We start from the raw sequence: 16,391 nt of genomic DNA on the forward strand, positions 1-16,391 counted from the left end.
ACAATAAGGCTTCAGAGCCTTTCTCTCTTCTCTAAAACACTGAGAACATCGGGCTTTGAATTCCCAAATACACTCCTAGCTCTAAACCTAGTCAATAGAGAGTCAACGCTACTGCCGTTGTTGCTGGCCAAGGACATGGCTACTGCCATCAATGCCATACCTTGAAAATTGGTTCCAAAGGCATTGAGGGCAACCATGCGGTTCACCAAAATGACCTTATCAGCATTGTGATTGATGTCAGCATGACCAATCACTTGTGACAAGGCCTTGCACTTCAGGAGGTCATCAGTGCCATGTGGAGAAACTTTTTGTGAATAACCACAAAGCGCCCTTTTGCTTGGCCAAGGTAATGTGCCAGTGAGTGATCTCGGCCGAAGCTACTACAAACAAGGCATTGTCGAGATGAGAATACGTCGACCTCAAATGCCTCCTGCAACAGTCCAACATTACATTAGAATTCCGTTAAAGCAAAAGTATACCAATAGAGAAGAAATCCAAAGCTCATAGTTTCTTACCACTATGGAGTCATCATGCTCATCCCTTCCTCTTTGTCAATGAGGATGGATCCAGAGGCCTCCTGCTATCTGGAGTGAGATGTGGAGGCTTCTTCTCGAACATCAGGTAGGTCGAAGTAGATTAATGTCTCTTCATCTTTGATTTGGGCCATTGTTAAAGCAAGAACCTCTTCTATTGAATCATCTGCTCCGAAAAACTCAAGTTTTTACATACTCGTGTCCACCTCGCATCCACACAAGGACACCAAGAGCTTCATCCTCTTGGAGATCAAAGATAACCTCTATGTCATGGAGAAAGAGGTATTGTTCTCCATCGACAAGAAGGGGAGCAAGAAACTAGGGTCAACAGAGGTGGTGCCCGAGGTGGATGGAATTTGAGAAGTCGAATGGGGTTCAGGAGGTCGCTGGGGCACTTCTAGGGCCAATGCAGCTTCCCGCTCCTCAGCTTCTTCATCTATGGGCTCTTCATTGTAGATGTTGGGCTCATCTATAGAAATAAGAGGATCACAAAGGGCAGGGGCAGGGTCACGGCTTGAGGTTGAGGCCTCCTCTTCCATTTTTCCCTCCTGGAGAAGGAAAATAAAGGGCATTTCCTAGGATAGGAACCTATTTCCTGTGTTTCTGATGACTCCGCATGCTAGGAGGTCATCAATGTCCACCTCCCTAAACCCTAGGGGTGTGAGCTGGGCTCGAAAGTAATCTAAACACTTCACGAACTTGGGTTCTTGATTGAACAAGTACTTCAAATAATCAATTGGGACCCATCTTTTTGTAGACTCATCAAGTTGATATGCAAAACTCGTAATGTGGTCTTACATGTACTTGATGAGGTCTTCAAAATCGTCTCAGGCTCCCAAGTAGGTGCCTAGGACATCTATGCTCTTATAAAAGACTGGAAATAACTCCTTCTCTCTATCAATTAATGGAGTACGAGAGATGAAATCGTGAAAGGCAGACCTAGCAGAATCCCTGGTATTTCAGTAGCTAGGAGAACTATGGCTATGATAGTGAAACTTTGAAACTAAAGTAACTTTATAACCTGTATATACCGAAATGTTATAAATATAAATAATAAAAAGAATTATAAATTTTTTGGACAAAACTTGACATTGACATGAAACAAAACCATTCAAAACATCAAAATTAATTGAACCACTATTAATTGGAAAATGTCAAAATCCACAATTGTTCCACCCCACATGGTTTACAATCTTCAATATTGTAGGAGGGATAAAAGTGGCACTATGCATGAGCTTCTCTGCACGCTTTCCTACCTTTTTACCATTTAAGGTAAAGTGAAAGGACTCAGAGATGCCATCCTTCATGACTAATAGGTGTTCCCACACATCCCTGAGAGTCCACTGTGACGTGACAGTCACATTCTTGACATCTCCTAAATGAGAACCAATCATAAACTTACCCCTATATTATCATCGTCGCTCGTTAGAGTCAAGGGGGAGCCAATTGCCACCTGTTTTCTTCCATTGCCTATATCGAAAAGCAAAATATAACATTTGGTGGGAGATGTGGTACTTGACAACCACATTGTCCTTACATACATGGCATTGAAACAAATCACCCTTTTGTTCACCTGACCTGCTTTCCCAATTCACCCCAAGCAATTCCTCAAGGGCATTCTCATGTAGGCACTTCCATGACCACATGGTTTTTGTTTTGTGCATCTGGATATTCTGAAAACAAGAACCAAAAATGTGTAGAGGCATAAAGCAAGACAACCTTACCCATTTAGAGCCAAATGTAAACATCATGGCCATGCCCACATCCTTTGCAATCTTTTCCTTGTATGATTGCACTGTTCTTGTGTCCACCATGTTGTAATCCATGTCTTCAAGTTGTGGTGTTGCAATGCATTGAAGATGGCCATAGCCTGATGTCGTCCTTGGAGTAATGTACTTGGCATTATACCAATAGATATTTCTCTGTTTCAAAGCAGAGGACTTCTTTCCAGCATGCATTTGCCTTCCTAAACCCTCATGAATGGCAGTAAACTTACCTAAGAAGCACTCGACTGGTTCTCACGCAAAGTCTGAAGGAAATACATCTGCTATGCACAAGTGCTATTTCAAAATACAATTTCAAACTGACTCATTACACTGGTTCTATTTCAAAATACAATTTCAAACTGACTCATTACACTTCAAAATCTTACACAAAATGCAGACTTACAATGCGATGGTATTGTTGATTGATTGCTTGACGGAGGAAGGCGCATGTCCTTCCCCATGTAGATGTGTTGCACCTTTGCAAGCCATCCTTTCTTACCAAGCTTGAATTTCATGATGCGGCCCTTCCATTCATGCAAAAGATCACCTCTTTTGCTCTTGGGAAGCTTATGTGGACCCTTGGCAGATCCTCTCATGACCATTCACCCAGTGCATTTTCGCTCCTATGGGACACAAAGTACATGTATGGTCTCCTCACCATGCTTGTACAGAGGTCACAACAGCAATAGTGGACTAGAAAGTGCAACTTAGAGGGAGAGAGCAGCTCCAATAGAGGGAGAGAGAGGAGAAGGTATAGAGGATGCAACTGAAGGTTGAGAGAAGCTCCAAGAGGTGATGTAGCTAGGAATGGAGGGAGAAAGAACAGAGGGGGATGAGCAGCTACTCCAAGAGGTGTTGTAGCTAGGAATGGAGGGACAAAGAGCAAAGGGGGATGAGCAGCCACTACAGGAGGTACTATAGCTAGGAAGGGAGGGAGAAAGAGCAGAGGGGGATGAGCAGCTACTGTTGTAGGAGGTGCTGTAGCTATGAATGGAGAGAGAATGAGCAATCGCTACAGGAGGTGCTGGAGAGGGAGAAAGACTGTGGACCAGAGCAGGAGGGGGCAGAGAAGATGCCGAATGAGTTCCCACGTTTGAAAAATGGAGGGAGAATGGAGCTGGACCAGAGAAGAGAAAGAATCCAGTCCACTCACTATCCAATCTTCAAAATATGCTCATTGCTTTAGCCACAAATAAATACAAGAAGGGGACAAAAGACATCCCTGGCGAACCAATCTAGAAAGTCTAAGCCTCTCAATCATTGTTGGTTGATCCCTTTGATCCAATCACACTCTTGATTTTCAAATGCTTGGATTGGAGATCCAAGCATATAAAAATCCAAAGCATAAAAAAACCCCAATCTACTCTATCATAAGCTTTCTTGAATTCTAGGTGTAGAACACCGGCCACTCTGCATAGCCGAATGTGAAGCCTCCCAAACAAGAAGATATTATCAAAAATGCTTTTGCCATGATAAAGCCCATCTATGTATCATGAATGAGATCTAGGAGACTGGCCTACAAATGCAGAATGGAAGAATTAGGCATAGTCTTAGAGCCCCAAATGCCTTGTAGGGCCCAATCATGTCCTGAAAAACAATAAAAAAGAAAGGTGTCAACCCTTCTTATTTGCCCTTGAGAAGTGTGAAAAGTGCAGCCCTAAATTTTGGATTAGAGAAAGGTGCATCAAGTGTGGCTCTCCTGTCTAGCTTTATTAATGCTAGAATACCCTACCAAACTCTGTGTCTAACATCTCTGGAGATCACGTGAAAGAGGGAGACATAAAAGCCTTTAGCTTACCCTCGAACCCCCAAGAAGGACTTTTTGGGTCCCTTGAAGGCTCATATGTAATGCTTGTACCATCCTCATCTCCAAAACAAGCATGCTTCTTTCTAGCGGTCATTCTTGTACCCTCCCCATTCGCAACACCTCACTTCTTTCACCTATTGACTTCCTTTGCACTTTGCAAGCGAAGCTGACTAGTTTGTTCAAATTTTTACCATTGCATATTTTGAGCTTGTAGTCTCATAGCACAATCATCTCACCAATGAAGTTATGTAAGCTTAAGCTACATTTGTAGAGGCATGCCCATGATGATATTTTGCAATGCTCAACATGTAGCAATGAGGGATGTGAAATCTATTCAAAGTGAATGATGTTTGAATTGTGTCAAATTGAGCAAGGATGAGAGAGAGAGAGAGCAAATTTTAATACCATGGGAAAGAACAAGAGGCGTGCGTTATAAAATATATGGATTGCTTTGCAATGGACCATGTGCATCCACAAAGATTGACAACGAGAATAGACTTTGGATATCAATTGTATTAATAGAAAGGCATTATTCGATAAAGAAGCCTCAAGATCAAAGTGGCCAGTCACACTGATTTTTTACCCTACTTGGGCAGCATTTGGAGCTTGTTTTAATTGGAGATTTAATTAGGGTTAGACTCGAGATTTTGTTAGTGATTAGCAGACGACTATTAGAAATGTGGTAGGCTTTCATTACATGTACAAGATGGGTACATGTAGTAAACGTATGAGGAGGGCTCAACTCACCCCCACGTTCACTAATTGATGGAGGATTTTTTAAGGTTTTGAGGATATTTTAGGCTGTGAAACTCAAACGAATATTAAATTCAATGATATCATACATCTGCAGCCTGCTGAAACATAAAAGGCAAACTACCTTACCAATCATAAATGCGTCCCAATATCTTTCTTAGTAGGGTGTGTAGGAGTTCTGTCACCTTTTGTTTTCTATATGATTTTTCTCTTGAGATCTGGATTATGTACTCTGTCACACAATACACCCCCACACACAATTTGCTACGTAAGTCAATTCACGTGCAATGAAATGGCCACCTGTGACTGAATACCCTTTGAAAGACTTAGCACCAGTTCGTGAAGCAGGTCGAAGAGTTGAAATATTATTATAACAATATAGCTCAAATGTCGCTTTCCTCATTGGCTTACTTTATTGCTTGTGCTGAGTAAACCAACGCAAGAATGACACAGTAAACGAAAAAAAACAAGGTCCATTGAAGCCAGCACATTATGGCAGATTGTCAGCAGAGGGACAATTTTCTCAGTAACACGACACACATCGCACTCTGCCTAAACAACTGTCAACTGAAGGACATATTCAAAGCAACTCCAAGATTAAGCTTATTGTCCCAATAGGGCTATGGATGTGTACATCATTCCAAGAAAGGAACCCCATGTGTGGAATCAGGTGGAGATAAACACGCGATCATCCCTTCTACCTTGAAGTACCTTTAAATTCAAGCTTCTTGGCAATTTTCATTTATAGGAATTTTGATAAAACATAAGCCTTTTTCTCATTAAATAACCAGCCACTTAAAACCAGAAAAGTTTCGATCAGTCTTCGGCAAGCTACTAGGTAGGAGGCTTCATAAGATTACTGATACACGAATGTTATTTTCAGCAATCTGAAAGCTATGCAGCCAGAACTTGAGACTGCACTATGTGACTCTTATGTTTGTTCCTTCCTGAGATATTAAACCAAAGATTGCTCACAGAAGCTTTGAAATGGCCTTTTCACAACTACTGATACATGAATGCTATGCCTGCATTTTATACAATCTGAAAGCTATGCAGCTAGAACTTGACAATGTACTATGTGGCTCTTATGTTTGTTCCTTCCTGAGATATTAGACCAAAGGTTGCTCACAGCAGCTTTGAAAGGGCCTTTTCCTGCAATGGTTTCCCATAACTGCCCTCCACTGTCAACATTCGCAACATCAACAATAACAATACTCATGTTGTTTCTTATTACACACAGTTTGCCACCAATGGGGAGTAGAGCTGCAGCTTCCAGCACTTGAGAATTGCCTAGGTGAAGCTTGCTATCTGCTGATTTATTCCACGAGTCAGTTGCTCGGTCATAGACCTTCAGCTTGCAACCATCTGGACAATCAAGAGCATACAACTGACCATTGAGCGAAACACTGGGATTACGCCAGCCAGAAACCATCCCATCAAAAACCAGAGACCAATGATTTGTTGCAGGTGTATACACTTCACTAATGACTTGTCTATGAGGCCCAAGCCCCTTGAGAAACCATCTTCCTCGATAGACAACTCCTATGAAAGGGACCATTGCCGTGCCCATATCTGCAACAAAAGACCATTTGTTTTTGGTTGGGTCAAACATTTCTGCAGATCTGAAGGATCGCCCTTCACACTCACCACCTGCGACATACAAACAGTTGTTGATAACACAACAGCCAAAGAAGTGTCTCCGTCGTAACATATCTGGGGCATGATGCCACCTGTTTGTCCTTGGGCTGTAATAGATGACCTTTTTCATAGATCCTTTCATCCTATCTTTGCCTCCGAACAGGAACAGGAGGTATCCGCTGAGAACAGCACAACCAAAGCCCAGGGCTTCAGAGTACTCAACTGGAATAGGAGGCAGCGGTTGCCATAGCTGGTTCTTAGGGTCGAATGAGTGCCAAGAGACACGACCATCTCTATCTCGCTTGATCACATAAATCCACTCTTCTGCTATTCCAAGTTGAATTCTTCGTGAGAAAAAATAGTTACTTGTAAGAAGACGATACCATTTTCTACAGACCAAGCGTAGGGTTCGGTGATACAGGCGAGGAACACGAAGCAAACATGCCACAGCTAAATCGTTAGGGAGGCCTGGAATTATATCTGGTGGCAGCTTGTTCCTCTCTCCTTTTGAAATCCTGCGTCTTTGCGGATGGATGCTTCGTCTGATGTCCGATTGCACACAATGCCTAGACCCAGGAACTAATTTCTTGGCTCCAACTATAGTCTGGGCATCCACTCTACAGTAACAAGCAGCAACGTCCACCTGCATAACCCACAGAAAATTGTTGTAGTACAAGCTCTTACTGTGGTGAGAGTGGAGATCTTGACCAATCACTTCTTAAACCCATAAATGCCATGGAAGCCAATTTGTAGGAAAGGTACAGTCTTAAGCTAACGGAGTTGCCCAGAAGTGCCGTCATCAAAGCACACATTGGCAGTAGATTGTAAACTCAGATCTATGAAATTAGAGACAACAGCTGCTGGCTGACCAGACACTTCAGCAGAGAACCAACTGACCAACTGACCTACCAAGTACCCGCTGACAGTGGCAGTCATACTCTGGTATCAGAGTCTGATTTGTTCTTTCTTTTGTAACTTCTTCATTGTGCACACGTGACTAGTAGGAAGTTACGCTTCTGGTATCACAAACTCGGGCAGTTGAACCACAAGTTCTAGAAATCAAATCATCCTATCCCATAGAGTACAACGGCTTTCCCGCTGTTGCTTCTCCTTTCATAATTCTCCACTGGGGGAAAAACGAAGAGTTGGACCGTAATCCTACCTGTTACGGTCAAATTACAGCCCAAATCTGCTCCCTAAACTTTAGTGCAACAACCATGCATAAAAAGACTACTCTGTACTCACAATCCAAGCAACAGCACCAAAAACAGCCAATGATCTGAATAACGTCAACACGGCCCAACAACGATGCATACAACGAGTGCCCAAATAGAGCCCCAATCACCGAAAGATGTAAATTGTTAGTTACAAATTTGTTTTAAGGAGTGCCAAGAAAGGGGAAGTTTCATATATCTACACAATTTCAAACAGTACAAATGCATATGTCATAGAGTGAAAATCAACGCAGAAATTAATTGCTAAAGTATGGCGTGGACAGGGAGATACACGGCTCGTCTATGTCAAAGTTTGATTGCAACTCTCGAGATAACAAATTTCCACAAAAAAGTGTGTGCCAAAATACAACTGAGAATACCAAAAGTTAAACGATGCAGCAGCAAGCGTTCATGTTTCGGTAAGAGTGATAGCGGTCGATCGGCGCCTCAATAAAAAGGTACGACAGAAACGAAGGAAGCAAGTAGGACCTGGGCAGGCTGAAGACCGCGGAGCATTGCCGATAAGGAGGACAGGAGCGAAATCACAAATCCAATTCGGAAGTGGGGGAAGCATTCATGAAAGGAGAGCAAGAAGGAGGAGCCAGAGTTGAAAAGATGGGGGAATTCCGTGAAGGAAACGGAGGGGGGGCATGTGAAGCAGCTGAAGAGTTGACAAGAGAGAGTGACACAACAACTACCCGCCGTATAACTAATAACTTATATACCAAAAAACACACACCGGAAAACCTTTACAATTCCAAAGGGCTCTCTCTACTTCTCTTTCTCATACACTATTACTTCTCCCACCCTTCCCACCGGAGTGTCTCTTGTAACATTGCAATGTTATTTTCTAACATCACAATAATTCCTTCATTATTTACCCTTTTTTTTTTATCCACAACAACACGTTACTAATAGTAACAATGCACTCACCCCCACAAGGACAAAGACCAAATATACAAAAATGGCCAACCACCAAGTTAGAGGGTGCACTACCCATTGCCTATGTTGCTATGCAAAATGAGTCAGGGAGATAGGTGATGTCTTGCAGGAACTGACTACCCAAAGATCCCGAGCTCATAGCACAACACTGATATCCACAATGGATTTCTCTTTAAACGCCACTATATCCCAAGGAAACGCCCCCACCAAACACCAACTTGTTCAAGCTCACAAGAAAGCCACAACTCTCAAACACGGCCAAATAATAGCTATAATAAAGGTGAAGGGAGCAGTCCCCAATAAGGACCGCTCTCCAATTATTCTAGGAGAGATCTTCCTCAAAGCACTACCCCAATCCAATGATCATTGATTGACAACCAATTAGAGCATCCACCATAATTGGTAGGCAAGCAACTCAGATGCACAGCTTAAAGCCTTAGCCAACATTAACACCTCACACGAGTTAAATGAAATTGTAGGTGAAGGGGATCCATCAACCTCCAATCGGCCATCTTATCATCCCACAATTGTCTCCATGAGGTCAGTCCTTTCTTTAGAAACATTTGGACTTGGGCAAGTTAATCAAGTCCAAAGGCTTGCCCTCCCAAGTTACTCCCTACTTCACCATATGTTCTCTTTTAAACTGCCATCACCTCTTAAATCTTTTTTGCCCTTCCAAAGCAAAAGGGAGTCGATGGCTTTCTAGGTAGAGCTTATGAGACAAGATTAGACCCTATAACTTCAACCTCCAATGTATCCAAAAGACAAAGCTAAAGCCTTGGCTAAAACTTTATAAGAGGTATTCAACATAGTAATGGATGCTAATCACCCATTTTCGACCTACATTGCCATTTGGAAATAGCTTCATCAATCGGGGGTGGTTTTTTATGAGTTTTTTGTAGCAAGTTTGAGAGTTCTCTTTTTAGAGTCAAACATCATTTGTGATAGCAATTACAACCATTAAACTTCAGTGTGGTTTAGTGTGCAAGTTCAAATAAGTTCCATGTGCTTTCATACCTCATCACCAATTTCTTTGATCCAAAAACAATCCAAAATATTTTGACAGATACAATTTGGAAACTATAGCCACATAGCATATACTATCCAAGGTTAAAAACATTCCAAAGTTATGTGAATTGTCAATCCTAAGGCATAGCTACCATAATCAAAAATGCTCCATGATATCAAGCTAAGTTGTAGTGGTTTTCACATACACCCTTGCAAAGGCCAATAGATGATGGAAGACCTTTGTTGATGTGAGGCGTGGCTAGTGTATCATCATGTAGTCCATATTTGGTCCCAACACATGAATGTAGACAAGGTACATACGCTTGCATGGGATAAATGAACCATGTGACATGTTAAAGTGTGAAGTCTTCATGCATTCCAAATGATATCAGAGTGCTTGGTGAAACTCACAGGTGGGAAGCCTATTCGTGACACTTACGGGATACCATCCTCAGATAAAGGTTATCAATTATGATAACAAAAGAAACACAGATTCATGATTGGAGAGAGAGAGAGAGAGGCAAACCATGTGTTTTTGTTACACTTGGCAAGTTGCATCCTGCCTTGGCTACTCATGGTGCATGGAATCTCTCCATGACTACCTTGAAAGATATTGTCGATGGGATAGGTAGAAAATCTTTAAGGCTTTCGAGTCACACATGTAATCAAATATAAAATCAAGGGAGAAGAATTACAAGATTACTAAAAGTTCCAAGAGATTTGTTTACAGGTATCCAAATAGGTCTTCGCTATTTCTCCTCTTTGATTCTTTGTTTGATTGTTTCATGTGCTTGTGGTTATGTATTCCATCTAATTATGGTTATGCATGAAGGTATGTGAACATGCTAATGGAGAATGGTGTCCTCTCAAAAGAGACTAGAAATGATGGCAACATGGAGAGACATCAACAATGATGTAAAAACAATGTAATCTTCCACAGGTAAGTAGGAGCATGACATCAACCATTGATTCATGAAGGGAATCTTAATAGAACACATGGTCTCTCCAAATGGGAGATTGAAAATGTCCCATGGTGTGGCTTGATTATGAGCTAGGCCATTATCCCGAAAATGAGAAAGAGATGTATTTGAGGCATAGAGAGGACATGGAGAAATTCACCAAGGCCTCTACAGGAAAAGGCCTTGAGCCACTGAAAGGAAGAGTTGACAGGTTGGTGGACAAAAAACCAACTACAAGAAGGCATGGACAATATGGAGCAAGAGTCAACATACAGCTTGGGTATGTTTGTGAACATAATTGCATGGGTGTGATTATTTTTCAATGGAAGGTGTATGTTTGTTTGAATAAATGTAATTATTGTCTTACTACCACTACATGGTTTTTTAAAGATGATTTTGGTGAACAAACCATGCCCAAACGTTGTTCTACAAATTTGATGGAAAATGTGATAGTTTTATCTAGTGATGTACAAGAGATTAGCAAAGATTTGCAAAACAAGACTATGAATTTCAAGATCATTAAAATGTACTTATATTCAACAAACATAACAAAGAGAGAAGTGAGAGGAAAGCCAAGAACATGAGGGGTGGACTTTTTGTCTTGGACTTGCCTATTGGCTTGCAAGTGCTAGGCTTTGATAGATCCATACCAATTGTATGGAATACAGTTCCACTCAGGCTTGTGGATGATGCCTTTGTTGTGGCTAATATAATTGTCTATGATAATGGTCATGTTATTGTATTCTACACAGAGATGATGCACAAGTAAGTTCGTGTAGCAACAGCAATTACAAAGGACCATGAGTTAAATCTGCATGTATACATCTATTAACATGAGCCTAGTGGGATTTGTACTAGGGGACATGTTTGGCAAGGAGGTAATGAACTCATGCTATTTCGTAATAAATGTTTTGGGTGTTGGTCATTTCATTTTGCTAACGAATTTCCATAAAGTGTTCAAGGTGCATATGCTTCAGATGTCTGTTCATCATCACAAGGGTTATATGCCATTTTCAATCATGCATAAGGTAGATGGCCATCCATTAATGGATTTAACACATGACTGCATCAGACACTCCTTTCCTACAAAATGTAGGTGGCTCTATGATGATGGAATGCCATGTCATGGTAAGTGACTCTTGTAAAAGTGTTATTCAATGTTTTTTAGGATACTATTGATAGTAATAAGGATAATTGGTAGGGGTTTTTGAACAGAGTAAGGAGAGTAAAAAGTGTGGTTGACAAGTGATTCTTGTAAAAATGTGATTCAAATATTTTTAGGAGTACCATTGATAGTAATAAGTATAATTGGCAAGTGGACTTGAAAAGAGTCCTCACTTCATGGTAACTTTGGTTGAGGCGATGACACCACCATTAGGTTTTGTGTTGGACTTGATGATGGTTGTGTTGCAAGATTGGATGCATGAATTTCAAGTAGACGAAGAGTAATGGGCATGGATTATGAGAAAAGCATGGTTGGGTTTGTTGAGTCGATGGTACATCGTCATGAGGACGATATGCATATACAAGATGTTGGAAGGGAATCAGATGGAGATAACCTTCAAGACATAGGATCTTTGTATGCTCTTTGATTTTTAAATTTTATTTGTATTTTGTTCAAGGTTCCAGGGAGATCCTCAAGTATTGAAAGAGGCTTAGACTTCTGCCAAGATGTGTTTTCTTGGATGATATGATAGAGGAATAACAAGTTTCTATTAACTATTTCTTTTTGAGTTTATAACAACCATGGCTTAAACTCTATCCTAGTTACAATGTGGTTTTTTTCTTTGAGGGCATCTTGAAGTAACCATGGCATTTAATGCATTAGGCATTGCAATTTCTAAATGAGTGCTTTATTGATACTTGGCTTCTATATAGTTGCATAGTACAATCCCATCATGACTAGTTTAATATATCATGGGCATGTGCAATTGGGACAGTGTACATTTAATAAGTACCCCAGGGAAGTTGGTTTATGATAATAAAAGCAAATGCGCCATTGTTTCTTGTCTAGTAAACTATTGCCTATCTCTTAGAAAAAATATTGCATTAATGTTCATGAGTTATTTTTCAAGAATCAAACCATGGCCATCACTTTTTATAGGGATATAATTTGCACATTTTAACTTTATCTAGATTTAATTGATGTGTCATGTAATGGTAGTTAAAACTTTACTCTCAAAATAGCAGAACATGAATCATTTGACCCTCATTTGACCTGTGCAACCAGGGTTCCTCTTTTTCACTTAGTAGGACTTTTTCCTAGGGGTGAAAAAGTTCTTTCTCATACAATAGAAAGACAAAAATAATGTTTACATTATGTGAACAATCAAAACCTTAATGAATTATAGATGCTTACTGTGGATCTCAAACAAAGCTAGCGTCCAACCTTCCTTGGAATAATACGTCTTTCTTATCCAACGAAAAGTGGGTATCAAAATGTGTTCAATACTTCTGCATGCAAGAGGATCAAACATTCTTGAGCAAAGGAATGCATTCCCTCTATAGGTTCCCTCATTCATCATCCCTCACTAGAGGCATAAAATCAATCTATCCTTCTAGCACACAATTATAAGCTCTTCCTTCTATTGTTCTTAGAAAACCCACTTAAACCTTCAATGTCTAACTTAGCACATCGGTCTAATAATTCCCACATAAACTTAGATCTTCCCACTCTTCTGACTCCCAAGGTAGAGGCAGCTCTTTTAGCATGAGACCATTGTGGGAGAGGAGAGCACACACAAAGGGATAGGAGACACCAAAAGTGGTGGAGCAAAAGCTACTCCAGCTTATTCCTCTTTCATATATATATATGAGTATACATGGGCACTGTACAGTGGGTGGGCACACTGCCCTTTACCCCAACAACCTCCCACTTAAAGGCAGTGTGCCTTTAAGGGAGTATAGTACACATATAATACAATCAGCCATAGGCTGAAAAACAAGATGACCAGACCGTCATCCTATGCCCATCGGCACTTTACAATGTGCAAAGTGCATAGAGGATAAGCTGCTAGCAGACATCAGGTTTGCAGGATAGAAAATGACAAGCTGTAGATGCCTGTCAACCAAGATCTCATGCCAGATCTTACTGGGAGAGTGAACTCTCACCACCACGTGCTCCTGTGCTAAGTCCATAGCACCTGAACTGTCACTGTGTAAAGAAAATGTCTCTATACCACCTGTGACCATAAGCACATGCCCTACAATAGACCTCTGCTGGTCTACCCAACCTGCATCACCTGCATGCTGCTCCTGGAAGCATAAGGACCTGATGTCCACAACCGCTTCCCTACTGCCAAAATCTACCATAATCATGCTACCAACTCCCATTGCAATGGAAGCAAGAACTGGAAGTGTAGCCCCAATGGCAAACATGTGAGAACCAAGTCTCAACACAGTCATGGATGCATGAAAGTACTATGGCTGCCATATCAACCATAACTTGCTGCTCAACTGATCTGTGATCGCCAAACCCTACTGCCAAAATCTACCATAATTATGCTACCAACTCCCATTGCAATGGAAGCAAGAACTGGAAGTGTAGCCCCAATGGCAAACATGTGAGAACCAAGTCTCAACACAGTCATGGATGCATGAAGTACTATGGCTGCCATATCAACCATAACTTGCTGCTCAACTGATCTGTGATCGCCAAACCTGTTGTGTTTCATGTATGGAGCCAATACAAGCAATGGAGTACTCAATAACTTCCCCCTCTCCATACTGAAACAACCAAGTATCTGACAAACATCATCAAGACCATGTAGCTCCCACTGCAAAGCATCCCTATCCATAAGGAACCATATGGCAAGTAACCTCAGAAGGATAGTGACCTCCTGAATACTGAGACCATAACCTGTCTCATTGCGCATCACATCCTGAGCTCTCATAACGGTATCAAACCTATGAAGCCAAGCTCGAGGGGATTGCTTCTGGCCATGGAGGCACTTACGAAGTAAACATATCAATGATTCCTGCCCATGCGCAATATGACCCGAGTCAATAACTGTAGAAACCACATCTGTCCTGGCATAACCAGCCAATGGATCATACCGGGCATCATTAGCCAAGGTATCCTCCTCACCATGCATAGCCTCATCCTCATCTGCAAGAGGCACTCCGCATCCCGGGAGTAAACTGTAACTGTCCATAGAAGATGCATCAACAATCTCCATAGGAGTATAAACTTGTGGAATACTCGAGACATCTGATCATCTCTGACCAAAATCAGGAAGTAATCGTGGCTGTCCCAACTTTATAACCTGCTCACCGTGGGAAAAACCTCCCACTCCAAGGGATATGGGCTGGCCCTGCAAAGAATTCGGAGGTATCAGTGCACTTACACCCTCCTGGAATACCACTCTCCTGCTATCCATAGTCCTGGGCTGTCTAAACATAGCATCCTCTCTGAAATAGACATTATGGCTGCGTATCAATTCTCTAGTTGAAGAATCCCATAACCTGTAGTCCTTACTGGATTCACTATATCCAAGGAAGATACACCTCCTTGATCGGGAACCATGAGCATAAGCCTCGCAGCCAAACACACGTAAATGCTCATAACATGGTGCCTTGCCTGTCAAGAAGTCAAATGGTACTCTACCATTCAGAGATCTCCTAGGTGACCTGTTAAGCAAGTATGCAGCTGTCTTACATGCCTCAGCCCAATAGCATTCGGTAAGACCTGCATACCGTAGCATGCTACCAATCTTGTCCAATAGAATCCGATTTATGCCTTCTGCTAAGGCATCGTGAGCAGAAAGATGAGGAGTGGTCAACACTCTCCTGATACCAAGTGTATCACATAGATGCTGAAATCTAGAAGAGGTAAACTCTATATCGCCATCAGTCATCAAGCTCAATAGCTTCTTTCCTGACTGATTTTCAGCATTACCCAAGAAGCGCAGAAATGTATCATATACATCATGCTTCTGCCGAATCGGATATACCCATATGTACTTTGTAGCAGCATCAATAAATGTCACAAAGTAAGAGGCACCACCCAGTGAAACGGTAGGCATAGGCCCACAAACTGCACTATGAACCAACTGTAATGGCTCAAGATACCTCTCACTGACTGTCTTCCTCACAAAAGAGGATCCTGACTGATGATCATCATCACAATCATGACATAAAATTTGAGAGACATCCATAACAGGAATGTATCTCAATGTTGTAAGGGCTTCCATACCTGCAGTAGACATATGTCCAAGTCTGGCATACCATAAACTAGCTGATGGCTGCTTACTAATCATAAGCATCTTATCCTGGACACCTGATACATGCAATGCATAAGAGAATCCAACACGTGATCCCCTAGCCATAACCAGATTGCCTCTAGCAATCTTCCATGCATGATCACCCAAAGAGACATGATAACCTGCCTCAACCAACTGTCCAGTACTGATCGTGCTCGTAGTAAGTCCTGGTATATGTTTAACCCTCTGTAGAACAAGAATAGAGCCACTAGGCATAACAAGGTGGATATCCCCATAACCATAGACATCCATAGAATGATCAATGCCCATCAAACCACTCTCCACAATGCATTCTTGATATGCACTGAACCATGACCTATGAGGGGTCATATGACATGAAGCACATGGATCTAACATCCAATCACCGAGAATGGGTACATCAGTGGCCAAGAAGGAGGTGTTAGACATAGACAATACCCAAGCCTGATAAAGAAGATATATATATTTCAAGAAGCATGATGACTCTATTTGTGAGAAGACCGTAGCTTCATTATTTATTTTGTTTTTAAT

At 41.5% G+C, this 16,391-nt stretch overlaps 1 protein-coding gene across 1 annotated transcript; it reads right to left on the minus strand.

Annotated features, from left to right (window-relative positions):
• Positions 1-5,453: 5,453 nt before the first annotated feature.
• LOC147881194 (F-box/kelch-repeat protein At1g55270-like) lies at positions 5,454-8,313 on the minus strand. Its single transcript, XM_087369844.1, has 2 exons — positions 8,201-8,313; positions 5,454-7,140 (listed from the first exon to the last, which is right to left on the minus strand). The coding sequence occupies exons 1-2, from the start codon at positions 8,225-8,227 to the stop codon at positions 5,908-5,910; spliced, it is 1,260 nt and encodes a 419-aa protein (XP_087225970.1). The 5' UTR covers positions 8,228-8,313; the 3' UTR covers positions 5,454-5,907.
• Positions 8,314-16,391: the final 8,078 nt, after the last annotated feature.

Source organism: Dipteris shenzhenensis, chromosome 31, assembly GCF_047967505.1.
Source record: "Dipteris shenzhenensis isolate YYH24624 ecotype China chromosome 31, Dip_SZ_1.0, whole genome shotgun sequence".
Classification (NCBI taxonomy): domain Eukaryota; kingdom Viridiplantae; phylum Streptophyta; class Polypodiopsida; order Gleicheniales; family Dipteridaceae; genus Dipteris; species Dipteris shenzhenensis.

Bases quoted from the DNA above. Each gene is read 5' to 3' on its own strand.
- LOC147881194 (XM_087369844.1), bottom strand. From the start codon at position 8,227: ATGCTCCGCGGTCTTCAGCCTGCCCAG. The intron at 7,141-8,200 runs GTCCTACTTGCT...TGGGTTATGCAG, and splicing joins GCGGTCTTCAGCCTGCCCAG to GTGGACGTTGCTGCTTGTTA.